A 27,595-nucleotide genomic window follows, 5' to 3' on the forward strand; every position below is an offset into this window, starting at 1 on the left:
CCCTGATATTGGCTATAGAAGTCTTGTTTGTAGGTCTGCCTTTAAGATTCATCAGGTTGGAAGTGGGGGGAAATGGGGCCTTTTTACTGGTGGCCCCACACTGTGGAACTTACTCCACCAGGATGTTTGTCTTATGCTCAGTCTGTTTGTGTATAAGCAGGCCTTAAAACACACAATTGTTTTTTGCAGCTTTTAACTGAATAAGATTGTTGGTCTGTAATTTTAATGGTTGCTGTTTTTATCTACCGCATTGTGTTGGATGATTTAATTGGCTTTTAAAATCTAATGTTTTAAATTGTGTTTATAATTTTAGTTGTGGGGCTGCATGAGAGAACCTAAGCGAACGGAGACTCACTTTTAGAATGGAAAAATGTCCTGTTATTCTAGCTCATTCCATGCCAGGGATCCTGAGTTCTGGGATTTCTATTACTTGTCACTTGATAGCCAGAAGTCAGCGAGTCACAGCTGTGTACGTGCTTGAGTCAGGATGAATCTGAATTGGGGGTTTATGTTTGTTGGTCTGGTTGATATGCAGTAGCAAAAACAAAGTACTTCTTATCCTTCCTTAGAAGACATCCTCACTGCCATAAAAAATTGGAATGAAACACGGACATTGCCATGATGATCCCAAAGTATGTGAAACACAAGCTAAGGAAAAGCATATATTTAATTGAGCCAATGCAGGTTGACATAGAAATACGACTTGAATTTCACAAAATTTCACAAGCTAGGTAACTCCTTGTGTTGGATGAACAGCTCTGTGAAACTCAATAGCTCATATGTTCCTTTACCAATTTTCATTAGCCCAATATAGATACAGTTGCACACACCCCTAATTTCCAAGTGGTGTGAGATTCCGGCGGTTCCAGGCACTTACCCAGGGTTCATGTTTCCTTTTGGGAATGAGGCACAGCTGAGTCTTTAGGATATATGGTTTATTTACACATATATACAACCTGAGCCTGCTATGCAGGGGTTCACACTATTAACACCCCGAATGGGCATTGTTTCTTCCATAGCTGCAGCACTGGATTCAAGCAGAGATCCATCATGGCTCTCGGTCACTCTGCTTGCTGTTTTGCTTCTCGGACACATCACTGCTCACTCTCAACTCTAACTTTTGTCCTTCTCACTATCTGTGAGTGGAGGGAGGGGCTCATTTGCCATCTCCCACAGAGTCCTTAATCCCTCTTAATGGCTCATCACCCAGGCTATCAACTCACAGAAAGCTAGCTTGGATTGATTAGCTTTTAACACTTGCTGAATCCAGGGATTAGAGAAGCCTGGCACCCACAAACTCATAGCAATACCATTTAACCTGCATCAGTTGCATGCAAAAATGTGGGATTGTTCTTATTTTGGGGATTTGTGATATGGAACCTGCTGAAAATAGCAAAGCCATCCAAAAGGAAATTAGAGCCCCAGACTACACATCAGGGTTGATGATTGTGCTAAAATGATACTGCATGAAGCAGAAAACTTCCTTACTCTTCAAGAGCGCCCACCCCAACATAGCATTGGATGGGGACCCAGTGGCCCTCCAGATATTGTTGGATTCTAACTCTCATCTGCCACAGCCAGTATGGCCAGTGGCCAGGAAAGATAGGAGTTAATTGAATTACAAGTTCTTCAGGCAATTAAAGGAATGGGTCAGAGGATGTAAAGTACACCTGTTGCAGTGGAAATTGATCTGATGAGATGTGCAAGGGCCTGTTGGCTCATTCTAAGCATTCCATCCCCACTGCTTTCCCTTCACTGTTGAGCTGGAATAGAGTAATCGCAGGTACAAGGGGAGGAGCCGAATAATTATTTCAGACAAAGAAGGACAGATGAACTGTCATTAGTATGCGAGGTGAGATTCCCTAGAAGCAGTTTTTGCCAGTCAGTGTTTTTCCTATTGTCCTGCTCAAACTTCAAGATGGGTTGGGGTGGTCCTCCTGGTAATTCTATTACTTGTGTATTGCCCTGTTGTTTAGGGTTGCCATAAGACCATAATTTTCCAGACATTCCCAGGATTCAGCCATTGGAAACAGTATCCAGGTGGAAATTGCTGAAATGTGCGGGCATCAACAACTTTGGCCAAAACAACAACTTTTGTGTATGGGTTTTCAGTTTTTGAAATATGGCAACCCTGCTGCTGTTACTTGCCTTGAGATGAAGGGCTTCGTGATGAAGGGTGGGATATAAGTAAAAGAATAAACAAATTTAAACTACTAGTACTCGGCATGAGATCTAAGATGGCATTGCGATGTACTAAGTTTTGTGTGTGACTTTGCCACTTGAAACTGCTCTTATGCCAAATCTCTCCACTGTTTTTTAAGCTTGGGGCAGATGGGAGAGAATTTGAAAATGTATTCAGGAGTTTGACAGTGGGATTTGGCCTTTGGACGTGCAGATAACACATGGACTTTGCCCTGGATTATGGCCTAGTGTGTTTTTTTTAGGGGTTATATACTCTGCCATCAGAGGATCATTCTGGGGCCCATGATAAGTGCTGGCTCAGATCTATTTTAAGACTTGTGCCTTTACAACTAGAGCTCTTATTTTGGAAAGAACAAGATGTTGGTACATGGGGGATGGGATGATACTCGGGAGGGGAGCACAGGCAAATGTGGATTGCATCAAATAGTTTGTGCCTAAAGCGAGTATTTGTTGCATCCTACTCTCCCCTTAGAATTTATCCCATCATTTGCCAAGATATGCAGGGTGTCATTTTATAGGGGAGATTTATTTGGTTTCTATCACTTTTCCATTTTGGGGTAAGAAAGGCTGATAATTTAAAAAAAAAAGTACATTTGTTAATATGTTTGTCAATCATAATCCTTTCTGCAGACAGCATCCCAAATCTGAGTCTAGAGTCTCCTCCAATGGATTTGGGCATGTCAGATCCAACAGCCTGGACCACTGCAATGAATAACTTGGGGATGGCACCAATGGGAATAACAGGAGATCCTCTTTTGCCTGGTAGGTTGTGCTCTTGGTTTGGTATCACCGCTGTAAGCACGCAATGCTTAATTTTTCCAGTGGAGTGTTAAGGGGAGTAAATGTTCAGAGAACACACAAGATCCATAGCCTAAAATGGGTGGGAAACCTCTGGCCTGTGTCTGATTAGGCCTGTTAGGCCTCCTTATTTAGCCAACAAGGCCATTTTCAGGGAAGCCATGCCCATCTGTCCTACATCTATTGGAAGTCATATATGATGTCAGTTATGGGGTAGGTCAAAACTTGGATTATCTGAAAGGGTGTTTGCAGGTTTCACTAATCAGGTGATTGGCAGCACCTGCAAAACACCCTTCAAAATAGCACTTTGAAAGGGTCTTTGCAAGACTAGACAATCAGTTGAGCGCTCTGTCTACTTGGCCCTTAGGAGTGGCTGCAACAATAAACAAAAAACAGCTCTGCAACTTTAAAGCAGAATCTGGCTGTGATTGGCCTGATTGGCCGACCCTCTTGTATGTTACCAAAAAACACCTCCACTCCATCTATGGAGCCGTTAAGCACTTTTTAAAAAGTTTCCTTTAAAAAAAAAGTAATTGACTGAATGAATGGATTTATGCATAAGCACTCATTCAGCACTTCTAAAATTAAAAGAAGGCAAGGCAGCCTGGAGTGGAAGAGGCAAAACAGATGCCTGAGCCAGCTTTCAGTGTGGTGGTATGCATGGCTGTCATTTCAGTTACAAAACTAGGAGGAAGTGAGGCTAATCTCCCAGTGTTGGGATATACTGTGGGCTCTCTTTTTCTTCAGTCCTGCCTGCCTGCATCTTTGTCCTCCCATGCATGAGAACTGGCTTTTGTGGGATAATGTGGGCTGCCAAATGGCTCTGCTTCTCCAGACTCATTGCTTTATGTATCTCTCACGTCCTTTAAGTTTTGATTTTATTGATGGGGAAAAAATCTGCTTTCCTAGTTAGAATTATTGTGCAGTTGCAGCCGAAACACTCTAGCTTGATATCCTCTCTGTTTCAGACTTCGACCCTGCCCTTGGAATGATGACTGGGATCCCACCAATCAGTCCCTTGATGTCTGGCTTGGAAATAGTGCCACCACCAGTGATTAAGGAGATCATTCATTGCAAAAGTTGCACACTCTTCCCACCTAACTCAAGTAATCCTTGCCATAATTCTTGCAGTTGCACTGGGATCAATCGGGAAATATTGAAAGTAAAGAGGGACATCTAATGGTGTCCCTCTTTACATCTGGTGGATGTACAGATCATGGAGGGAAGAAGAAGCTCTTTTCCCAACAGGATATTTTTTATAGTTTGGCCAAGCCAGAATAGCTTTTAGATTGTAGAGATGGCCAGGACCACCTCAAAGGGAGCGCTGGGAGCCTCAAGCATCTTCATGTCCTCAAAGAGTGAGGCCATCTCTGTACTACCCTGCTGTGCTGCTTGCTGATTCTGTCCACTTAATGAGAGGCAAAATGGAGAAGCAAACATTACTGATTAAAACAGCAGTCTAGAGGTGGTTGTGGGGGAATCAGTGGCAGGGAGAACCAGTGGCAGTCAAGGATCACAAGGGTTGGTGTCCAGTGACTTCTGGAGAGTTGTATGACACCTATCCCTGGTCTAGAATGCCACTTGATGAAGGGAAGGGAGGTAAGTTTGACCACAAACTTGACATGAGCCAACAGTGTGACGCGGCAGCTAAAAAAGCCACTGCAATTCTGGGCTGCATCAATAGGAGTATAGCATCTAGATCAAGGGAAGTTATAGTGCCACTGTATTCTGCTCTGGTCAGACCTCACCTGGAGTACTGTGTCCAGTTCTGGGCACCACAGTTCAAGAAGGACACTGACAAACTGGAACGTGTCCAGAGGAGGGCAACCAAAATGGTCAAAGGCCTGGAAACGATGCCTTATGAGGAACGGCTAAGGGAGCTGGGCATGTTTAGCCTGGAGAAGAGGAGGTTAAGGGGTGATATGATAGCCATGTTCAAATATATAAAAGGATGTCATTTAGAGGAGGGAGAAAGGTTGTTTTCTGCTGCTCCAGAGAAGCAGACACAGAGCAATGGATCCAAACTACAAGAAAGAAGATTCCACCTAAACATTAGGAAGAACTTCCTGACAGTAAGAGCTGTTCGACAGTGGAATTTGCTGCCAAGGAGTGTGGTGGAGTCTCCTTCTTTGGAGGTCTTTAAGCATAGGCTTGACAACCATATGTCAGGAGCGCTCTGATGGTGTTCCCTGCTTGGCAGGGGGTTGGACTCAATGGCCCTTGTGGTCTATTCCAACTCTATGATTCTAAGTGCGTAACTTCCCAGAACTCAGCTCTAGTCTGCTTGGCAGTACATCTCTAACACTTTCTAGTTGAACCCTCTCTGTTTTAGAATATTTTCAAGGTCAGGGAGTAATTGGAAGAGGAAGCTATAGACATGAGGTTGCAAATCTTTTTTTAAAAAAATAAGATTTACGACATCATGAAGGGCTGATTGTGCAGTATGCTGGGCTATAGATTGGAACATGAAAATGCATAGGACATTTTCCAAATGGAAGCCTAGTTTTGCACAGCTGTTGCTGCAGGCTGCTAAACAGCAAGCAGTAATAAAAAGAAAACCCAAGTAAATTTTATAGACCCTCATTTCCCCCTTTTTATAAAGCTGGTGGTATTGTGTCCAATAGTATAAGGGTGTTTGTATTTGGCTGTGCACTGTTCTTGCAGTTTATTTTTAGTATGAATCTAGCAGTGAGCTGTTGCCAAAAAGAGAGGATATTTTCTTCTTTGGGAAGCATGCTGTCCTGGAAAGATACTGATTTTTGATATTTTAAGGCTGGCAGGATATAACTTTGTCTGGCAAGGTTGAAGGCTCATCCACAGTTCCATTTGCCCTGCCACATTCCCCTGGGGAAAACCTGCAGGGCAAAGGCAAAACTGCATGGGGCAAGTGGAACACCACTTAGATCTGTGCTTTCTAGGCACAGGACAAGTGCAAGTGTGGAAGAGGCCAGGGCTGGCCAAGCCTTCTGACACTTAAACACAAATGCGCAGCAGTTGCTGTCGGATTGTAGTTGAATACCAGATGTCTTTTGCTTGTGGCAAGATTATGTATCATATTTCTTGTTGTCCTTAGATCTCCCTCCTCCCACCACAAGGGAAAGACCTCCTGGATGCAAGACGGTATTTGTTGGAGGACTGCCGGAAAATGCAACAGAAGAGACTGTTGTGGAGATTTTTGAGCAGTGTGGAGAGATCTTAGCGCTTCGGAAGAGCAAAAAGCACTTCTGCCACATCCGTTTTTCTGAGGAATACATGGTGGACAAGGCTATTTATTTGTCTGGTAGATATTGTTTGTCTTTGCTTTTGATAATTCTTCTGTAGAGTTGCAAAAGCCACATGCAGTCATGTCTGTTGTGTCCCCTTCCATTTTCCCAGTTGTACAGTCATCTCTCACCAGTTTCAGTTATTTGGCTAAGGAGTCTTTTAACTTCACTATAACATGCAATGGTGACACAGACCATTGTGAATAGCTTTCATAAATTTGTCTAATAAAAAACAGGAAAATGCCCAATTCCAAAATTCCAACAAGCTAAAAAATGTCAGCATGAAACAACAGTAAGGAACTCTTGTGAGCTGCACAGCTCACGAAGAGAGGGAATAATTCTAGTGCAACAAGCAGTGAGTCTCTATGATTAATGATGATGATGATAGTTGTTGTTGTTGTTGTTGTTGTTGTTTGTACCCTGCCCATCTGACTGGGTTTCCCCAGCCACTTTTGGCAGCTTCCAGCATATACAGAAACATAATAAAACATTAAACATTAAAAACTTCCCTATACATAGCTGCCTTCAGATGTCTCCTAAAGGTAAACCTTGTATACAGTAGTTACTTATCTCCTTGACATCTGATGGGAGGGCATTCCACAGGGTGGGCACCACTACCAAAAAAGGTCCTCTGCTTGGGCTCTGAGCTAGATCTCAGTGGCTGGGCTTAATGACAAGGGTGGAGGCGCTCCTTCAGGGCCTGAAATCTTTATAATACCAGCTGATTATTGAAAACTACCACCTTTTCAAACTATCCAGAACCAACATGGCTTCTTTGGAGAACTTTGGAGGTTAGCCTCCCTTCTGGAATAACATGTGTTGTCCAGTCAGTGTCACTGTACCCTATGAGAACCACCCTCCAGAGTTGTAAGAGGGATCTGGCAAGGCTTCAGCAACTTAACAGAAACCGCAGCAACCTTAGCAAATATTGCAAATATTTACAACTTAGCAAATATTGCAGTTACAATTTCAAACAGAATTTACCTGAAGTGTTTTTGAGCTGTGTAGCTGGTCTGCATCATAGATGTGATACAATCATTGATAAATCAAACATATTGATATGTATGGATGAGCATGTGTAGCAGTTGATGTTCATTTCTTTATCCAGTTTGAACATGGATGTTATTAAGCCTGAGTTGTAGCTGTTCACATTTCCTCTGATAGGTGTCTCTGGCAGTCTCTGGAGACAAAGTAGGCAGACCCGCATGTTGCAGATGGGGGAAACAGAGGAACAGTCATAATAATAATAATAATAATAATAATAATAATAATAATAATAGTAATAATAATAATAATAAATTTATTACTTATACCCTATCCATCTGGCCGGGTCTCCCCAGCCACTCTGGGTGGCTTCCAACAGGATATTAAAAACACAATAAAAGATCAAACATTAAAAACTTCCCTATCACAGGGAAACTGCTGATGGTGGTTTCTGTAACTATCATTGCCAGGTTATCGCATCAGGCTGGGCTCCAGCACTGATAAAAAGGACACAGGGCGTCTGCACGTGGATTTTGCTCAAGCCCGGGATGATTTCTACGAGTGGGAATGCAAGCAGCGGATGCTTGCCCGGGAAGAGCGTCATCGCAGAAGGATGGCAGAAAAACAGTTCCACCCTCCCTCCCCACCTCCTGTTGTCCACTATTCGTATTATGAGTGCAGTATTGTTGCTGAGAAGCTAAAAGGTACATAGGGCTGTAGTATAATGTCCCAAACTGGCAGGCTGTTGCATGAGGATTGTGGCAGGTGGTTAGGAACATAGGAAGCTGTCCTGTACCCTATCAGATGAGTTATCTGTTTCTTACCCAGTACTGTATACTCTGACTGGCTGTGGTTCTCCAGGGTCTTGGAAGAAGAAGGATCTTTCTCATCACTTCCTACCTGATCCTTTTAACTGGGGACTCTAAGGATTGCACCCAAGACATTTTGCATTCAAAGCAGATGCTCTTCCATTGAGATGTGATCCATCCCATGTAGACGTACAACAGATGAGTACATTGCAACTGTCTGTGGAGTTAATCTCATCCACCACAGCCTTTCAGAGTTTTGCCTTGCTTGGGTGGATCATTTCATGCAAATCTATGCAAAACAGTAGTATTAATTAGACTGTTGCTTGTTACCTGAACATCTCCAAGTGACTTAAAAGGTAAAGGGACCCATGGCCATTATGTCCAGTTGTGACCGACTCTGGGGTTGCGGCTCTCATCTCGCTTTATTGGCTGAGGGAGCCAGCGTACAGCTTCCGGGTCATGTGGCCAGCATGACTAAGCCACTTCTGGCGAACCAGAGCAGCGCACGGAAACGCTGTTTACCTTCCCGCCAGAGCGGTACCTATTTATCTACTTGCATTTTGACGTGCTTTCGAACTGCTAGGTTGGCAGGAGCAGGGACCGAGCAACAGGAGCTCACCCCCTCATGGGGATTCAAACTGCCGACCTTCTGATTGGCAAGTCATAGGCTCTGTGGTTTAACCCACAAAGCCACCCGCGTCCCCCAAGTGACTTAATTAATGTTTAATATATAAATGTAAATACATTATACCATAAAAACATAACAAAAGAACCCCTATAGCAGCCACAGGAAGCTTTGGCAGAGCACTAGTAACAAAACAATATCATTTTAGCCTATCAAACATCTTACTATGTTTTTGTGTTTTAAACTCTCACACAGGGAGCGATGATTTAAATAGTATTACTTGCAAAATTCACCAGTGCTTTGTACCTGAGCAGTGTTTCTCTCTTGGGTCAGATGATTCCAAGTTTTTGGAAGCGGTGCAGACACTGCTGGCCTGGATAGAGCGTGGGGAAGTGAACAGACGGACTGCAAACAACTTCTACTCAATGATCCAGTCGGTCAACAGCCACATCCGCCGGCTTACAAATGAGAAAGCAGTCCATGAAAAGGAGATGGAAGAAGCAAAGGAGAAGTTCAAGCTTGCACTCTCGGGAATTCTTGCTCAGTGTAAGTGTTTAGGGCTTGCAACCAGGATTTCAAAGTTTCACTCGATGGAAATGTACCATTTTTTGTTTTCTTTTTTTCCAGTTGAAGGTTGAACAAGAGAGAGAGACACAGATCCGGAACATACATTCCCTTTGTTAGGAAACATATTTAGGTTTATTTCTTACAAATTTCTAAACCACCATGCTGCATTCGTACAAATGTCAAAGAAAACCAGCAAACATTTTAAGATAGGAAAAACGTAACAAACCATTTAACAGATAAAATGCTGGATATTAAAATTAATTTTAAATGAATGAAAGGTCACCAGGCCATTAATGCTCAGTGGAAACAAGAAAATCTTACAAAGCTTCTGGAAAACTATCAAAATCTTATTCTGATAGATTTCTGGAGGGGGAAATGGTCCCCAGACACAACAAATAAAAAAGCCCACAAAACTCCTACTGTGCACATTTTCTTTGGTAAACTAATGGTACAGTCTGGAGAGCATTCTTGGGTGATTAATGGGATGGGACACAGGAAAGAACATGGTAGTGAGCCTTAGATGTCATGTACTTGCAGCATGCATACTGCATCAGGAGACAGACCACCTATTTCTGCACCAGCTGAAGCTTCTGAATCTTCTTTGAAGTGTCTTCTTAATTTCTGTTCACACTCGGGATGTGCAGGTATTTTCTGCCTTAGTGATGTTCCTACCCGCAGGCTGCTTCTGCGTTAACCACAGCCTTGTACCTTTGGTGATTGCTGAGAGGCTTAGGCAACAAAGGTAGGTGTGTAGCCAAATCCCTTATCTTCCTGTTCCTTTGAGGATCTACAGATCATCTTACTAAATGGGAGATTTAAGCCTTCAAGGTAATGTAATATTGCTTCATTTTTCCTTTTTTTGCGTCACTTTAAACGTTATGTACAAAACATTTGATGCTCTTCTGAGCCCTGGGAGTGTTCTGCAGTTTTCATTGCCTTGTTATTAACCAGGATCCATTTCCAACCAGGAGATTCTGTTCCTATTGAATGTCCTGCAGAGCTTTCTCTCCTTCATTCTCTGGAACTGAGTGACTAGCCAACCAAGGCCCTGGCAGGCAGCAACTGCCTCACAGCTGGGGAAGCCGACACCTTAGCAGCCTCCTGGCCTTGATAGTCTGATTTTAAGGTCATCTTGTTATGTATCACAGCACAGTGTGACCATTCGTCTCCTGAGTGTACCAAGAGGATTCTGCAGCCCCTTACAGTTTGCTTAGTGTTTATTTTGAATTGTTTTATTCGGTTAACCTTAAAAAAATATATTGGTCCCGGATTCCAGAAGGAGTTACAGTAAGTAGCAATTGGGGGGAACCTCAGACCTGAATCCTGCCATGTTGTTGGTGTTGGTCAATCTTTAGCCAGGGTAAGAGCAATTCAGTAGCCTCTCCAGTGTTCAAGCCAATCGCCTGTGGCTATGGGATGGATTTTTAGCTCCTTTCAGGGAAGATAATCTTTCACAACTAAACCTTTTGTCTAGAAATTTGCAGGAATATGTTTTGGGAAAGGACCTGTATTACTTTACTGAATGTGGGGCAGCATATCATACTTCCCACATCACCAGCAGGGCCCTACTCTGGTGTTTAAAATAACATTCCTTCCCGAGGAAAACTATGCATTGTAACTTCTCATATAAGCTGTGCAAATATGTACATGTGGTGATTTTTAAAAGTAATCTAGTCATAAAACTGGTTCTCAAGTAATGCTAAGCCAAATGCTCAGCACAAATGCATGAGTGTGAGGCTTTTCAGAGAGGATATCGCTGCTGCTACACACCTTCCCTGGTTCTGCTGCTTTACTGCTCTGAGCTAAGCCATGGTTTGGCTCAGTGTGTTGACTGAACTAAGGTTCGTGGTTTGTCTAAACCTTTTGGCTAGAAATTTGCAGGAATATGTTTTGGGAAAGGATCTGTCTGCACAGACACTGAGGTCCAGTGCCGTGGGCCTTCTGGCAGTTCCCTCGCTGCGAGAAGCCAAGTTATAGGGAACCAGGCAGAGCGCCTTCTTGGTAGTGGCACCCACCCTGTGGAATGCCCTCCCATCAAAGAAATAAACAACCATCTGACTTTTCGAAGACATCTGAAGGTAGCCCTGTTTAGGGAAGCTTTTAATGTTTAATAGATTATTGTACTTTAATATTCTGTTGGAAGCCGCCCAGAGTGGCTGGGGAAAACCAGCCAGATGGGCGGGGTATAAAATAATAATAATAATAATAATAATAATAATAATAATAATAATAATAATAAATTTATTCTCGATCAAGACAAACCATAAGTTGTAAACCCAAGAACAGACCTTGCTGTTGTTTGTCTGGAGTGAGACAAGCTACAATCCTGGGTTCATCACATGCTGAGCTAAAATGATGGCTTAGCTCAGAGCAGTGCAGCAGCAGAAGAACAAGAGGAGAAGTAAAGTGGCTGTGATTTCCTCTCTGGGAGCCCATGCTAAACCATTGTTTGCCTTAGTGTTACAAGCAAGCCAACCCATTGGGAATATTAAAGCTCCACTGGAAGTCACACTCCATTTCTTTTTGGCTTCTGAGATTTTTCCAAGTCTATCACTGTGGTAGTAAGGACTAGAAACGGAATTAAAAACCAAGGTAAGATTCATTGTGCAGGATTTAGGGTCTAGTACTTATTTGCAGTTTCAGATTTATGAATACACCCAGCTCTATTTCTGACACAATGTTTTTGAAGTGGGGGGGGGGGAATTGTCTCTCTGTCTGTCTCTCTCTCTCTGGCCAGGCATCTATTTCTTTTTACATGAGTGCTTTTCTTCCTCTTGAGTTTTTTTAAGAAACTCCTTTTTTGAGTGTTTAGTGTCACCCTCCTCATCAAGACAGCTTACTCTGTTAACTTGGCTTCTGCCTGATTGGACATACAAACATATCTTGCCTGTTGTGCTGCTTTGATCTCCAAGTTCTGTGGCTCTGGCTTCTTCCTGAGCACCATCTTTCTCAGCTATGGTTCCACCCAGCAAAGCATCATAAGAAAAAGATTCAGTGGACTACCTGCCTGATCCCGCTCTCTTACTCCTTTCTCTTGCCCTCTCTGGATGATATTGTGGCCTGGTTTTGCCTGCTGGTTTTGAAACTGAAGTCGAGCAGATAGTGGCCGTGTACCATTCTGCATCCAAACAAAAGGCTTGGGACCATTTCACGAAAGCGCAACGTAAGAACATCAGCGTATGGTGCAAGCAAGCTGAGGTTGGTACTTCCTTTTACTTTTCGTTAGCTCCTTTTGGCCTATGGGCTTGCTTATAAAAGGATGGATTTTTCCAACCTTGCTCTGGAAGGTAAGTAGCAACGCACATGGAGCTAAGTTCATAGCAACACAGCACAAGGAAGTTCAGGAGAGGAAGAGAACAGCCATTGGTGAACACTATTAAGAAGAAGCTCAGAATTATAGTGGGATATGAATGAAGCTCTTTAGAAATAGTTGTACTTGCATTTTGGGGCAGCATTATGCCCATGACCTAAAGATAATAGCTCTGCTCTCTTCAGTTCTGAGGGCAGCACTGTATAGGGAAGCTTTTTAATGTTTAACATTTTATTATGTTTTATATATTTTGAAAGCCACCCAGAGAGACTAGGGTGACCCAGTCAGATGGGTGAGGTATAATACTAATAATTACTATTACTATTATACTAGGGTGGATTCAGGTGCATTAAGACACACACAATAGTCATAGAAAAACTTAGGTAGCTAGAACCATGGCAAGGAGGTCATCATCTGTAGTCTCTAATCATCTGAATGTCTTGCTGGTGGGCCTTGAATCTAGGTGGGCCTTCAATCTGATCTGCCAGGACTCTTCTTAGGTTAAATGACTGGAAAGATGTGGCCGTGCTAGCATTAGCCATGAGGCTATAACAAGACTACAATTGTCCCACGTGGGACAGACACTATGGAGACAAGAGCAGTTGCGCTGGGTTCAAGTTGCAGATGAGCTTGGGTTCATGTGAATAAGTATTCTTAGCTGTAATAGTTGAACAAAGGAGTATGGATTCTCCTTCCCTGGATGCTTTCTCTCCACACACATTTGATGAGACCAGATGAACTACTGTCAGGTATGATTTAAAGAAGTTCTGCTATTGCAAGGATTTGACTCTTTGACCTATTCTGACTCTAAATTCTGGGCAACCATGCAGTCTGTCTGCTACTGAAGCCCATAGCAGAAACGGTGAATGCCAGGCATAATTTGAAGGAAACCCCTAAGTGGTGGTGCATTGTAGAATTATGAAGAGGCTGAGTATTTTTATATGATTTAGAAAGGGCTGGAGATGGACAGGCTTGTTTAAGAAGATCCATAGAAGCTTTAAAAATGTTCAGCATGCATTCAGTTGTCAGGCATGCAGAACTGAGAACATAAGAAACATGGAAATGAAGACAGTCCAAGTTCTTCCCCAGAAACTTCTGGTGTTGGACTTAAACTCTCATCAGCACCAGCCAGCATGGCCAATGGTCAGAAATGATAGGAGTTTTCATCCAACAACAGCTGGAGGGCCAGAACTTTGCCATACTGCCTTACATTAAGACATACTTGCAAATGATGTAAGGATTCACATGAAACCATGGTATAGCTTAGTACTCAAGCAGGCCATAACTAACATTGATATAGAAGGGCAATTTTTAAGCAAAGGTGCCTTTATGTCTGTCCTTGTTCAAGAGTGGTGCCTGTGCTACTCTGTGTGATTTCATAGTTTGCTCACGATTATTCTGGATCGCAGTGATAAATAGTTGGGGTGAGAAGCAACTGGGCATGTGTTAAACTGGTTTAAAATACAAATATACAATGAGGTTCCTTGCAGTTTGTGGCAGCTTCAGGTAAGTAATTGTGATCTGGAACATATGGCAAGTATTCTGCATGATTTTATTGGTAGTTTCGTAACTGGAGTAGAATAACGCAGGATATAAATAAATGAAATTTAGATCCTGTCCTGCTGTGCCTGCGGAGTAATTGGCACGCTTATTCCAAAACCATTTTCATTTATGTTTATTTATAAAAACGCTGCTATCCTTCCTCTATGTCTTAACGAATCCTAGCAAAGCATAAAAAGCAACTAAAAATGCAACAAAGAGAATTGGCCCAAACAGTTGTATTGCTTATGTTCTTGCTGTCTGTCTGCCAAGGGCTCTGTGAAAGGGCCATGTTTTTGCAGAGTGGCAGGAAGCTGGCTGTGATGGGGCCAGATTGGCCTCCGTCTGGAGAGCAATTCCACACCTTTGGTACTGTAAGAGAAAACACCCTGTCATGCGTAGTCCACCTACTTTTAGTGCTTGGGTAGGGACATATTAATAGAGAGTTCTTAAGGACCCATGTCTTGCTGGCTTTGATTATCTGACATTAACAAACCTTTCAGCACTTTCCAGTATTGATCTGTCTTCATCCAAAAAAAAAAAAAAAAGAAAAGAAAAGAAAAGAAAAAAGGAGATAGTGTGAGATGGAAGCCATAATATGGAGTTTTGGGAACTTGGGAAGAATGCTGCCTACTTTTTATTTTATTAAAGATTTGTATTGTGTAACAAAAGTACATATAGTGTCTCTGTTTTCAATTCATAGGGTCCTTTTCACAGTTCAGTTACATTCGGTGTCGGGAAAAAGAAAGGGGTGAGGGGAGAAGGAAGGGGGGTATAATGATATTTCGTTCTACTGCATAGTATTTGTGCACGTTTTTTTGTGTAAGCATCACATAAGCAGGTCATTCATTCATTCCTTTATTTTTGTTGGTGCTTTTAATGTGGAAGGTTGCAGGTTCAATCCCTGGTATCTCCAGTTGGAAAGATTGGGTAGCAGTAATGGGAAAGACCAGGGCATTCTGGCACCTCTGCAGTGTTGCTGTTCCCTGGCACAACTTTGCTCCCCCTAAAAAAGCTCAACAAGTTCCGGCACCTCTTTTTCTAGGGGAAAAAAGCCCTGGGAAAGCCTCTTCTCTGCCTGAGATTCTGAATAGCTGATGTTAGTCAGCGTAAGCAATACTAGGCTGGGTAACATAAATCTAGCATAAAAGTCCCCAATGCCCTAGGAGCAAATCCTTCCATCTCTTTAACCATCACACTTTTGTCTGGTTGTTCATTTTTGTTTAGCTGCCATGTGGCTTTTCTGTGTATTCTGGAACCGCTATGCACTTACCCCTTGCTACAATAGGACCCTCCATGTTTTGCATCTGTGGAAGGGGCTGGGAGTTGGTGGGATTTCTCTCCCTAATATCCAGGCAGTAGCGAAAGGATAAGCCTCTTAGGTTTCCCCCACCCTTTCCTTCAAAATAACCATTTTTCAGACAGACTGCACTTCTACCTTGGAACCTGACTGTTGCTAAGATCTGGTGTCCCAGAAGCTCAAGAGTTGAACTGGGGTGGCTTTGGTTTACATCATTCCCCAGCCATGTGTATAAGGAATGAAATGATCATGAGGCTTGTTTGAGTAATTAAAATTACTCAACCCTCAATTACTTGAGGATTAAAAAATGGACGAACATAAAGCATTTTGTTCTCTGAACGTTCTGTGCAAGTTACAATATTTATCACCAAGGGGGGAGTTGCTTTGAATTCCATGCTAATCTTCCCCACCCCAAAATTCTGTGAATGAAGTTTATCAAATTGCACAAATTAGGAACTTGATAGGTTTAAGTGTCCAAAGCTTGCCATTACCAAACACAAAGTCGCTACACTTCTCCCCCTATTCCTTTTCTCCTGGTACTTCCTGCAGGTTCTTAACTGTGAACCAGCATGCAGAGCAATCAGCAGCATTTCTTTTTTCTTTTATATATATAAAAAATGCTCTTTAAATCATAGGAAATCCGCAACATTCAGAACGATGAGCTGATGGGCATCCGACGAGAAGAGGAAATGGAAATGTCTGACGACGAGACAGAGCCATCAGATGCCAAGGAGATGGAAGAGTCAGGTATGACTGACACTGTGTTGAAAGGAAGCCAGAGTATTCAAGTTCAGGGGTGAGCAGTATTCAAGCATGTGTGTTCTACTTACCGTATTTTTCGCCCTATTGGATGCACCGGCCCATAGGACGCACCTAGTTTTCAGGGGGGGAAATCAGGGGAAAAAATATTATTCCCCCCCCCCCCAGCTCTGGGAGCAGCGGACAGGCTGCACGCAGCCTGTGCGCTACTCCAAGACCTTCTCCCTGCTTTTGTGGGAGGTGACGGAATTCCCCCACCTCCCGCAAAAGCCCACAGGAGCCGTGCGCAACTCCTACGGGCTTTTCGACCAGGAGGGAAAAGGGACTGAAATGGCCAGTCAGTCCCTTCTCCCTCCTCGGGGAAAAGCCCCCAAGAGCGGCGCGCGCTCTTCAAAGGGTTCGTGGCTCCTGCTGGCTTTTCTACGAGGTGGGGGAATTCCCCCACCTCCTAGAAAAGGCAGCAGAAGCCAGGGAGCCCCTTTAAAGAGCGTGCGGCTTTTGCCTCCTTTTGCGGGAGGTGGGGGAAATCCCCCATCTCCCGCAAAAGCCCACAGGAGGGTTGGAAAGTAGTGGGATGGCGTCGCACGCCTTCCCACTGCCCCCCATCCTCTGGGGCTGGCAATGGGGGAAGCGCTGCTTTCCCCCCCGCCAGCCTCAAAGCCCGGTCGGAGAGTAGCAGGAAGGCGTCGCGCGCCTTCCCGCTGCCCCCCATCCTCTGGGGCTGGCCATGGGGGAAGTGCTGCTTCCCCCCCCGCCAGGCTCCAACCCGGGTTGGAGAGTAGCGGGAAGGCCTCACGCGCCTTCCCGCTGCCCCCCATCCTCTGGGGCTGGCGATGGAGGAGGCGTTGCTTTCCCCCACCGCCAGCCTCAAAGAGCAGACTCTCCTGGCTTCAGCGGAAGCAACGCAAAGCCTCCGGAGCGCAGGCTTCGGAGGCTTCGCGTTGCTATCGCTGAAGCCAATGAGCCTGCATTCGCCCCATAACACGCACACACATTTCCCCTTCATTTTTGGAGGGGGAAAAGTGCGTCTTATAGGGCGAAAAATACGGTACCTACCGTAGATTCCAGTGTATTAGGCGACTGGGTGTATAAGACGACCCCCCCAAAATTGGCAGCCCAGTCTTATACACAGCAGCTTCGCTGGGCAGTGGGCAGTGGGCTTTGCTCCGTGCCGAGAGGAAGCTGCCCAGTGAAGCCGGCTTAGTACCACTGGGCAGCTTCTCCGGGCAGCTTCCTCCCAGTGTGGTGCCCGCCGCCCACTGCCGCTGCCCAGTGAACCCATACCCGGCGTATAAGATGACCCCCGACTTTTTAGAGGATTTTCCGGGGTTAAAAAGTCATTTTATACAGCAGAATCTACGGTATTATTTTTAATCAGGGCCCCAGGTTTTTCAAGCTAGAGTCAGTTACGAAACAGTAGCTGATTGGAAATGGCAGAGCTAGTCGCAGTTATTTCCTGCACTGGGGATCTCATATTTCTAGATGACCTACCTATATACAATGTTTGAGTTCCTGCAGATCTGGATTCTCACATAAAATCTGAAATTCACTTAGTAGTTCCACAAAGAGCTGTCTGAGGCACCACTTAATACAGGGATGGGACATGTAGAAAATGATTTTTTCCTGTGATGTACAGCCATTGCATTTGCTTACTGTCCCCTGCTGCAAAGCATGCATGGTATCATGCAAACTACAGATCAGTCTGACGCAGTCCATACTACAGCTGTGTCATGGGTGCCTACAGAGCAAATTACCAAAACAGGTGAGACCAGACGCTGATGTATAACACATGTGTAACACAAACATCTCCGATACATTTATTAAGGAATTAAGCATATATTTAGAAGGTGTTCTAGAAAATAAATAACCAAATGGGGAACAATGAAGGTCAAACTAATTCCAAGGACAATAGGTGTGTCCACCTTCCCATTTTTTTCTCTTCCCAACCCCCAGCTTTAATATCTCAAGCAGAAGCTCTGAAGGAAGAAAATGACAGCTTAAAATGTCAGCTTGATGCCTACAGGAATGAGGTGGATCTCTTAAAGCAAGAGCAGGGCAAAGTGGACAGAGATGAAGACATAAGCAAAGACCAGAAATTAAAGATTCTCCAGCAGGCTTTGCAAGGCATGCAGCAGGTAGGACTCTTTCCTGTAAAAGGAAACCACCTCCAATGAATATTTGTAGTAATTGCCTTGTGCCAAAGAAGATCTCTCTTCCCCAACAGGGTGCCCTCCAGATGTTTTGGATTCCAACTCCCGTAATTCCTGACCACTGTCTATGATGGACGGTGCTGACAGGGTTGTAGTCCTAAACCTCTGGGGAAGGCTGTTCTACTGATGCCTTTTATTGGAGTGAAAATAAATGCCCTTGTGAAGCTTGCAACATGTCAACATGTACAAATCTTTTTCCAAGGTTGCAACATGGGAATGCTCCCTCACTAAGAAGTAGACTTGACTACAGAGCAGTGCTGTTTAGGCTTTACAGTGCCAGAGCCTTCTCTGGATGCATTTCTGAAATGTGATTTCTGATGTAGTTGTAAAACTGCTTCTGTGCAGCTGGGGAAAGAGTTAATCAGTGTGGTTCCATGTGACTGGTAGAACAATTAATGGACCTAATCACATGGACTAATGCGGGTCTTCTTCACAGAGTTGGCACCATGAAAGGGCACCTAAATTGTTTGCTCCAAGCAGCTGTTTCAGGAATATCTTTTATGTTCCTAAATGCTATGATTGTCAGCGAGACTACAAAGGCTCTCTCATCCCCAGAAAGAACAACAGCAAGTGTTTTGGATAATAAAAAAGGGATGTCCTCTAAAAATGAACAGCTCAGGTAGCTTTAACTTTTGTTTGCAAAAGTTGTACCTTGAGCAATTGGCCCTATATGTAAAATGGGCTGGATGTTATATAATAAATGTTTCTCAATGCATTGAAGATAGGTTCTGCCAGAAAAGGAGCTCTACTGGGAGAGAGGTTGGAATAAAATAGGGGATAAGACAGTGGAAAAGTAGATAGAGCAGAGGAAGTAACACTTTGTCTAAGAACAGCCCTCCTGGGTCAGACCAGGGGCCCATGTTTTCCAGCATCCTGTTTTCACAGTGGCCAACCAGGTGCCAATTTATTTAATGAATGAATAAATAAATCCTAGTTTGTCTAATATTAGTTTCGGTTTTGTTTGTACTTTACTCAGTGTATGGGACTGGGTGGCTAAAAATACAATAGATGAAACTGTTCTCTTCCTCTTTCCAAGCATCTCCTGAAACTCCAAGATGAATGTGAAAGAAGAGATGCTGAACTGGAAAAAGTCAATGAAGAAAAAGCACAACTCGACAAATTGCTCGAAAGCCTAAATGAAAAGGTAAGATTTGCTGCCAGGTGCTGGTCTTGCTGGCTCTCCATCCTAACTTGTACATAAAGCTCCCTTTGTAACTGGGAGCCAGTATTTCTCTCTTACAACCTAAACCCATCTCACAGGGTAGTTGTGAAGATAAAAAGAATGGAATAGGGAGAACCATGTATTTTGCCCACTATCCTTGGAGGAAGGGTGGGATAAAAATGTACATACATACATACATACATAATCTAGGCCTTGCCAAAATAGTCTTGAATTATGTAGTAACCTATTTACTGGCATTGCTATGAACAGAGCAAAGGTGTATGAAGTTGGGTAATTTGCATCATATCCGTTGAGACTTTAAATCTTTTACATGTCGAAAGTCTTGTAGTCTCAAGCCAGTGTTGCATTTCATATCGCCTGCCTGTATGACTTTTCCCCACATAACGAGTTTTTACGATATTGCTGTTGTTTTTAATTATTAGACACTTCTTTGGGGACTTGCACAAAACCTGCTCATCTTAAAATAATAATATTGGGCTAGTGGCTGCACATGATTCTGTTCTTGATTGTTAACTCCGCCTTAGTTTGATAAAGTGATGTTTATCACTGAGAGGGAAAAGTGCTGAGTGGTTCAACTAACAAGAATAACATGCTACTGGGACTATGACTTTTTGTTTCCCCAACTGAATATAGCAAGAGCTGGCTGCTGGACCAGAATGGGGGAAAGACTCCAATGATCAAGACCACGTGAGTTTCGTAAGTTTCTTTCTGAATACTTTGACCTAGTCTTATTTTTATATTTTCTTGTGAATTCAGGTTCAAATATGGCTGCTTTTTTATTAACCCAGTCCTACTATGCAGGGTAGCAGGCAGTATTTTCCTTTGCTTGCCACAAATCCTAGAATGAGCCTCAACCAACCTGTTGAGGTAATATAGGCAATGGTGACAATGGTGACTTTGAGGCATAAAACCATCCTTTTGCCCCTTTCTATTTCTGCACTGGAACATGCCATCCCTATGACATGTGATCTTAATTCTAGTCATGCTGATTACATGGTTTGTAACAGTTACTGTTCTCAAACTTTATGGAATTGCACCCTTTGTCTGATTTACTAGATCTTCCATGATTATGAAAATCTTGCAACCTACTTTGGGTTAGATTTCTTTGGGCTAATTCAGTTTTAGCTGGCCCTCACCATTTTGTTCCCTGATGGATTATCCCCACTGTGTAAGCTTCCCACTTTCTTAAGGTCTTTATATAGCAACACCCTAGACGTCCCAGACCCTAAGGAAGTTAGATTAGCTTCAACCAGAGCCAGGGCCTTCTCAACATTGGCTCCGGCCTGGTGGAACGCTCTGTCTCATGAGACCAGGGCCCTGCGGGATCTGATTTCCACAGGGCCTGTAAGACAGAGTTGTTCCGCCTGGCCTTTGGCTTAGAATCAGTTTGATTCCCTCCCCCTCTTTCTTTTTCCTTTCTCCTCCTGTGAAGAGGCTGCATCCTAATGTTTTAATGTTGTATTTTAATCTTTTTAAAATTGTATTTTAATCAACTTGTTTTTATTATTGGTTGTTGGCCGCCCTGAGCCCGGTCTTGGCTGGGGAGGGCGGGGTATAAATATAATAATAATAATAATAATAATAATAATAATAATAATAATAATAATAATAATAATTATTATTATTATTTATTAGGAACTCTTGCTGTGTTAGACAGAGGTCTGCCCAATCTGTCATTTTTGTTTTCAGAGGCAGCCATCAGTTGCTTCTAGGGCAGGCTTCCTCATGCTCAGCCCTCCAGATGTTTTGAGACTACAGTTCCCATCATCCCTGACCACTGGTCCTGCTAGCTAGGGATCATGGGAGTTGTAGTCCCAAAACAGCTGGAGGGCGAAGTTTGAGGAAGCCTGTTCTAGGGGCTTCCAAGCTAGGCAAGGAAGTGATGCCCTTCCTCAGCACCTGGTATTCAGAGAGAAATACTGCCTCTGTGCATGGAAGTTCTGTTCAGCTATGCTAGCCGCTGATAGACCTCTTCTCCATGCATTAGTCTAATCCCTTTTAAAAGCCATCTTGAGGCTAACTACCTGTGATGTAAAGGTTTGACCTTCAGTGCAAGATTTTTTCTTCCTTTCACAAACAGCCAGTGTGCCAGGGGAAGGGGGGAACTGGATCAGGCTCATAGTGGGGAGGGCAAGGTGCATTCCCCTGCTGCAGTCTAGATCCCCACACCTGCTGCTTCCATTTGCAGAGAGAAGCTCACATTTGTTGGCTGACTCTGATTTGCAGTTGTGTGTTTTCCTGAAGAATATTACACTAATTGTGAGCATGCAAAATAAAAATAAAAATCCATTGTAAGTGAAGAAGTCAGTGCCCATTCAGAGGTGGGTGGGTATGCATGCATGCGTGCCCTTGGGAATAATTTCTGATGTGTTTTCTCCAGCTCCTTTATCCTATACATATTCTATAATATTTTTACTGTTTGTAAAGTGTGCTTACTGTGCAGGATGCAGCTGGCGACTTAATTGACAGATTGCTAGGATACGAATCAGTGCTAGAAAGTAATTATCTGTAATTGCCTTTAGGCCAATGACTTTTCACCAGCTTGCTCAGTGTGCCAGGAGAAGGAGAGCACACTTGAGAGAGGACTCAACGGCAGCCCTATCAAATCAGAAAGGGAAGCTTTGCTAGTGGGTAAGGATCACCGGCCACAGCATTGTTGAGGCTGGGGATACATTCCACACAGAAACATAGGAGGCTGCTGGGCACCATTAGATCATTGGTCCATCTACCTAAGTATCAACTGGCAGCAACCTTTCGAGGTTTCAGGCTGGGACCTTGAACCTGGGACCTTTTGCTTGCAAAGCATGTGCTCTTTAACACCCAGCTACACCTTCCTCCCCCCAAAATATGCCAGCTCTATAAGCTCAGGTGTAAAGGCTCATTATCTTTTGCAGTATGCACAGCCTAAATTCATTATGTACCCCAAGCATCTTTATTGTACAACAAATTGGCCTTTCCCCATAAAAGTAAAAACTTTTCCAATGAGTGGAAGAAGAAGAAAAAGAGTTTGGATTTGATATCCCACCTTTCACTCCCTTTAGGGAGTCTCAAAGCGGCTAACATTCTCCTTTCCCTTCCTCCCCCACAACAAACACTCTGTGAGGTGAGTGGGGCTGAGAGACTTCAGAGAAGTGTGACTAGCCCAAGGTCACCCAGCAGCTGCATGTGGAGGAGCGGAGACGCAAACCCGGTTCACCAGATTACGAGTCCACTGCTCTTAACCACTACACCACACTGGGTGGGACAGATGATGCAGTCCTGAAGCAAACACAAGTTTATGTGTCAGTATTTTTTTTTTAATCAACAGGCAGACCTTCTCTTGGTTAATTCCCAAAACACACCAAACTGTGAATAATTTTGCCAACCAGGCAAAATCGGTTCTGAGAGCTTATTAACAAAGGTTCATCGGCTCAGAAGTACTCCTGGATGCTTTTGTCTGGGGCTTGATCCACCCACCAGAAGTGCAGCCCAGTCTGATAACCATTAATGCAGCCAGGTCTGAGTCAGGCCCACATACATAACACCTGATATTATAACAAATAAGTTGGAGCCCGCGGTGTGAATCTCTCTGCACTAGAAGTGGAGAACCTGTGGATCTCCAGATGTTGTTGGACTGCTGCTGATGGGAGCAGGAAGCTAAAAACATATGGAGGGTGACATGCTCCTTCACTAATGACCTGCTGCTTGGGCATTCCCACAATATTTTGAAAAGCCAAAAGGCAGCTTCTGCTCTTCCCCAAAGATACAGAAATGCTCACAGTAGAGACAAATGTGTTCTCTGCAAGCATCTGAGTCCCGGATGTAACTCCATTAATTTTGTTTCTCTAGGAATAATCTCAACCTTCTTGCACGTCCACCCTTTTGGAGCGAGCATTGAATACATCTGTTCCTACCTCCAGCGCCTTGATAGCAAGGTATGTGCCTGCACCTCTTGTCTGATGAGCAAAGTAAAGTTTGTGCCACTGGGGACATCTTGTGACACAATTAAAAGCCTCACTAGGCTCTACTGGGAGGAAAGGTGGGATATATAAATTTAATAAATAAAAGCCCAAGCTGTTGCCAGCCAAGGAGTCATCCCATGGATTTTGGAGTCCCTGCAGATGATGATTATCATTTGATTTCTTGCTCGCCTTTCACCTTGAGGTCCCAGGGCAGGGTGCAGCGATTTAAAAAGCAATATTAAATATTCAGTTAAAAGAAATTACAGTCAAGAGGTGGGTTCTAAAACATAAAGTATATATCTAGTGTCAAAGGGTAAAGAAGTGTTTCTTCAGCAAATGACAAAAACTACTTAAGGTGCCAGAAGCTGCTCCATGGGCAGGGAATTTCACAGCTTAGGTGCTACCACTGAGAAGGCCCTCTTTTGGACCCTTCAGCCCAGACCTCTGAGGATGTAGGAACTACCAAGTGCCCCCACCCCTGCTCCTGGGAAAAAAATATGTATTTTCACAAGCCAGGTGGTCCAAAATTGTTACTGCATTAGAAATTAAAGATACCAAAACCTTTTGGGCACTCGTTTTAATAAAAGCTACCACTGATTTCCCTAATATAAGTGATGAGGCTTGGATTACACATTTTATCATTGTTTTTTATGACTCCCAAGTTTTTAAGATGGAAAATTTTAAATCTTCTTCGGCAATAACCACACAATTTCAAATTACAGTTGAGGAGATGAAAAGGATAATTCTTTCATTTAAGCAAGGAAAATCCCCTGGTATGGATGGCATCTCAGTAGACCTGTTGAGATTAAATGTGGAATGGTGGGCCATTAATCTTGTCCAGCTCTTTAACTCTATCAATCACTCAGGCCTTGTACCTAAATTGTGGAATAACTCAATAGTAGTGTCGATTAAAAAAAAATAAAAATGATAGGAATTGCCAAGAGAATTACAGGCCTATTAGTTTGTTACCATGCATAAGTAAAATCTATGCCAAATCTCTACTTATGAAACTGGAAGAATGGATGCTTACAAAAGGTCTACCTGGTAAGGAGCAAGCTGGTTTCAAGGCAGGACCTTCAGCTCTTGACCTTCAGCATTTGTAGATTTAAAAAGTGCCTTTGATTTGGTCGATCGTAATAAACTGTGGACCAAATTGGAATACCGCAGTATTGATCCATACCTGCTTACATTGATTCAATGTTTATACTCCAGTAACCAAATATATGTTAAAGTTTCAAAAGATGGTAGACTTGTAGGTCCAATTCTGAATAACTGAGGAGTTAGGCAAGGCTGCATCTTGGCCCCTACCCTATTTAATCTCTTTTTATCTGACGTCCCATTATTTCTTCAAAATGTAACCACTCATATTCCTTATTTAAACAATATCCCAGGTTTTTTATTACTATATGCAGATGATGTGGTAATTATCTCACTTTCCTCTTTGGGTTTAAAAAAAATATTCAAGAGTTTCTTAAACTTTTGCCCTCTTAATAACCTCAAAATTAACTACGATAAGACAAAAATTATGCAATTTACAAAGAGGGAACCCAAAAAATTGGATAATCAATGGACATCTAATACAAGAAGTGAAGCATTTCAATTATCTGGGAATTGTATTTAAAAATAACATGAATTGGAACACACATATCTGTGCTGCAATAGCTAAGGCTAAAGTGACAGCTCACCATATTAAATCTTTTCTTTTTTTCTCCTGTAGGAAATAGATATATTCCAGCTGTATTGCAAGTGATTGATATGAAACTTTGTACCCAACTTTTATATGGCACCCCAGTGTGGATTTCAGGTGACCTTAAGAGGTTGGATAAATTCCATGCATCTCTTCTGAGGTCATTATTAGGACTTGCAAATTCTGTAAAATATGAATCAATATGTTGTGAGTTGGGTATACTTCCTTTATCAGTAAGAGTATGGTTGAGAACCTTGAAATATTGGATCTTCCTGCATCATAGAGCCCTATCGCCTAATTTTCTCCTTTACAACCTCTTACAATTTATCATTGATTTGTAGGAGAAAATTGAACTTGATAGGGCTTAATTTAACTGACTTTGAAAATTCTGACCCCAAAGATATTTGGGAAATTATCAGGAAGAATCTTACAGAAAAAAAGTGTTCTCTCCACTCTTGAGTTTGCAAAGCACAGCACTTGCTCTCCTCTCTATTTAAATCTCCCGTTTTGTAGAGATTTTCAAACGGGATACATGACAAATCTGGAGAATCATGAATTGTGCAGGCTGTTTATGTTAGCCAGATTTAATATGTTTCCCTCGATGATAGTAAGAGGAAGATACTTAGCTCTCCCAGAATCAGAGCGTCTCTGCATATGTAGTAAACAGGAACCTGATACTTTGGAACATATTTTCTTTTCTTGTGATTTTGGCATTTATGCCAGAAGACAATTATTAGAGGCCTTACAACACAATAGGCTCAATTCTGTGCTACCAACGGTTCAGGACCTGCTCTTGGACAGGAATGATCAAATTACTTTAATAGTGGCTGAATTTTTGAGTGCTGTCCATGTGGGAAGACTGGGCCATTATAAAGAGATTTAGTGGTTCTTTATTGATTGGTGATGTATTATTTATGCAAATTGATTTCTCTGGAGTTAAAGATCTGACTGGGACAAACCTTGTTATGTTGAGCTTGTATTTTGCACAATTTGTATATACGGTGTCTGTTTGATAATGTGTGGTTTGCTATGCCTAATAAAGGATATATTTATTTATTTAAAACTAACTGGCAATGATGGGGGATTGGAGGCCAGCAATATCTGGAGGGCCAAAGATTCCCAACCTCTGCATTTTAAGTGCTGTGGTCACACAATCTATTGTGCTTCAATAACAACCTCCTGATTTTATCCACATATTCTAGCCCAGGCATAGGCAAACATGGCCCTCCAGATGTTTTGAGATTGCAATTCCCATCATCCCTGACCACAGGTCCTGTTAGCTAGGGATGATGGGAGCTGTAGTCCCCAAACATCTGGAGAGCTGAGTTTGCCTATGCCTGTTCTAGCCAGTGAATTGCAAACCGAAGAGCGGGGGGGGGGGGGGAGGTGGGAGGGGAGAGATAAGCCCCTGGAAAGATCGGGGGCTCTTTGATTCTCACTTAGCTTTTAAACTGGGCTCTTCAGTTCATCAGTAGCAGGTGTGGTGTTTCTGGTCCCTGGAGTCAAGACCTTCCTAGAGAAACAGTGGACAGTGAGTGACCCAAGTTCATTAGCAGGATTGTGAGTCTGGCATATCTGTTCAGGATACCTTGAAATGTCATCTCACCCAAGGTGTTAAACGTTAACCCTTCATGGAGAAGTGACAGGATCGACCATTTTTTTCTTGTCTTGAACTGTTTTCAGTTACACGCTGTTTTTCTTTTCTAGATTTGTGCTAGTGAAGTGGAAGCCCTCATGATGCGACTCCAGCACACTTTCAAGCAGGAGATGAGTGGTGTTGGAGCAAGCCTTGAAAAAAGGTGGAAATTCTGTGGCTTTGATGGACTGAAAACAGCCACATGAACTTGAAGCTAATAGGACTTTGGACCATAATCCCCCCCCCCCCCCGATTTCTATCATTGATAATAAAGAGAAAGATTGCAAGCAGAAATAGTTGCCATTTTGCAACAGAAATGGTTTGTTGGGTGAGTTTACAGCCGCCAGAGAGACCTCACATTTCTGTTAGAAACTAACCATCTAACATTTCATTTCAGTGCTGTGATTACTCTGTTTCATGACTTTTATTTGGACAGAATCAGCCATTTTGGACCTATCTGTTCTCAAACTGTTATGGAAATTGTGGAAAGACCAAAGCGGTGCTTTTTTTCAGCTGGTTCCAGTTCTGGGGTTTCTCAAGACACTTGCATTGCCTCCATTGTTGGTGTGTATGCAGAGGTTCTCCCAGTGGTGGTTATTGGGTGTGGTAGAGCAGAAGACCGGGAGGCCAAGGGTTGGTCAAGCCAGGTCCAACGACAGCTGGAGCCAACTAATTTTGTCCACATCCTCCTCCCTGCTGAGTTCTAAAAGGGCAACACTTAGACTAAGGGGAAGGAAGCTGACAGCCAGTTCCACCCTCTGGAAGAAGGTAGGCAGGTGGCA

General features: G+C 43.1%; 1 protein-coding gene across 6 annotated transcripts in view; it reads left to right on the forward strand.

Annotated features, from left to right (window-relative positions):
- Positions 1-27,107, forward strand: part of ENOX2 (ecto-NOX disulfide-thiol exchanger 2) — a 40,744-nt gene extending 13,637 nt beyond the window's left edge. For 4 of the 6 annotated variants that reach the window (XM_083424294.1, XM_083424298.1, XM_083424296.1 and 1 more), the window contains exons 3-15: positions 2,833-2,964; positions 3,969-4,106; positions 6,074-6,280; positions 7,718-7,951; positions 9,015-9,227; positions 12,340-12,446; positions 16,033-16,144; positions 18,110-18,291; positions 19,403-19,510; positions 20,183-20,245; positions 22,072-22,180; positions 23,378-23,463; positions 26,885-27,107. In XM_083424294.1, the coding sequence (XP_083280420.1) occupies positions 2,833-2,964; positions 3,969-4,106; positions 6,074-6,280; positions 7,718-7,951; positions 9,015-9,227; positions 12,340-12,446; positions 16,033-16,144; positions 18,110-18,291; positions 19,403-19,510; positions 20,183-20,245; positions 22,072-22,180; positions 23,378-23,463; positions 26,885-27,019 (1,826 nt within the window). In that variant the 3' untranslated portion in view covers positions 27,020-27,107. Of the gene's footprint in view, positions 1-2,832; positions 2,965-3,968; positions 4,107-6,073; positions 6,281-7,717; positions 7,952-9,014; positions 9,228-12,339; positions 12,447-16,032; positions 16,145-18,109; positions 18,292-19,402; positions 19,511-20,182; positions 20,246-22,071; positions 22,181-23,377; positions 23,464-25,207; positions 25,338-26,884 lie in introns of all 6 variants that reach the window. The other 2 variants (XR_014507437.1, XM_083424295.1) reach the window with 2 other exon arrangements.
- The last annotated feature ends 488 nt before the right edge of the window (positions 27,108-27,595 follow it).

Source organism: Podarcis tiliguerta (genome assembly GCF_965153285.1).
Source record: "Podarcis tiliguerta genome assembly, chromosome: Z".
Taxonomy (NCBI): domain Eukaryota; kingdom Metazoa; phylum Chordata; class Lepidosauria; order Squamata; family Lacertidae; genus Podarcis; species Podarcis tiliguerta.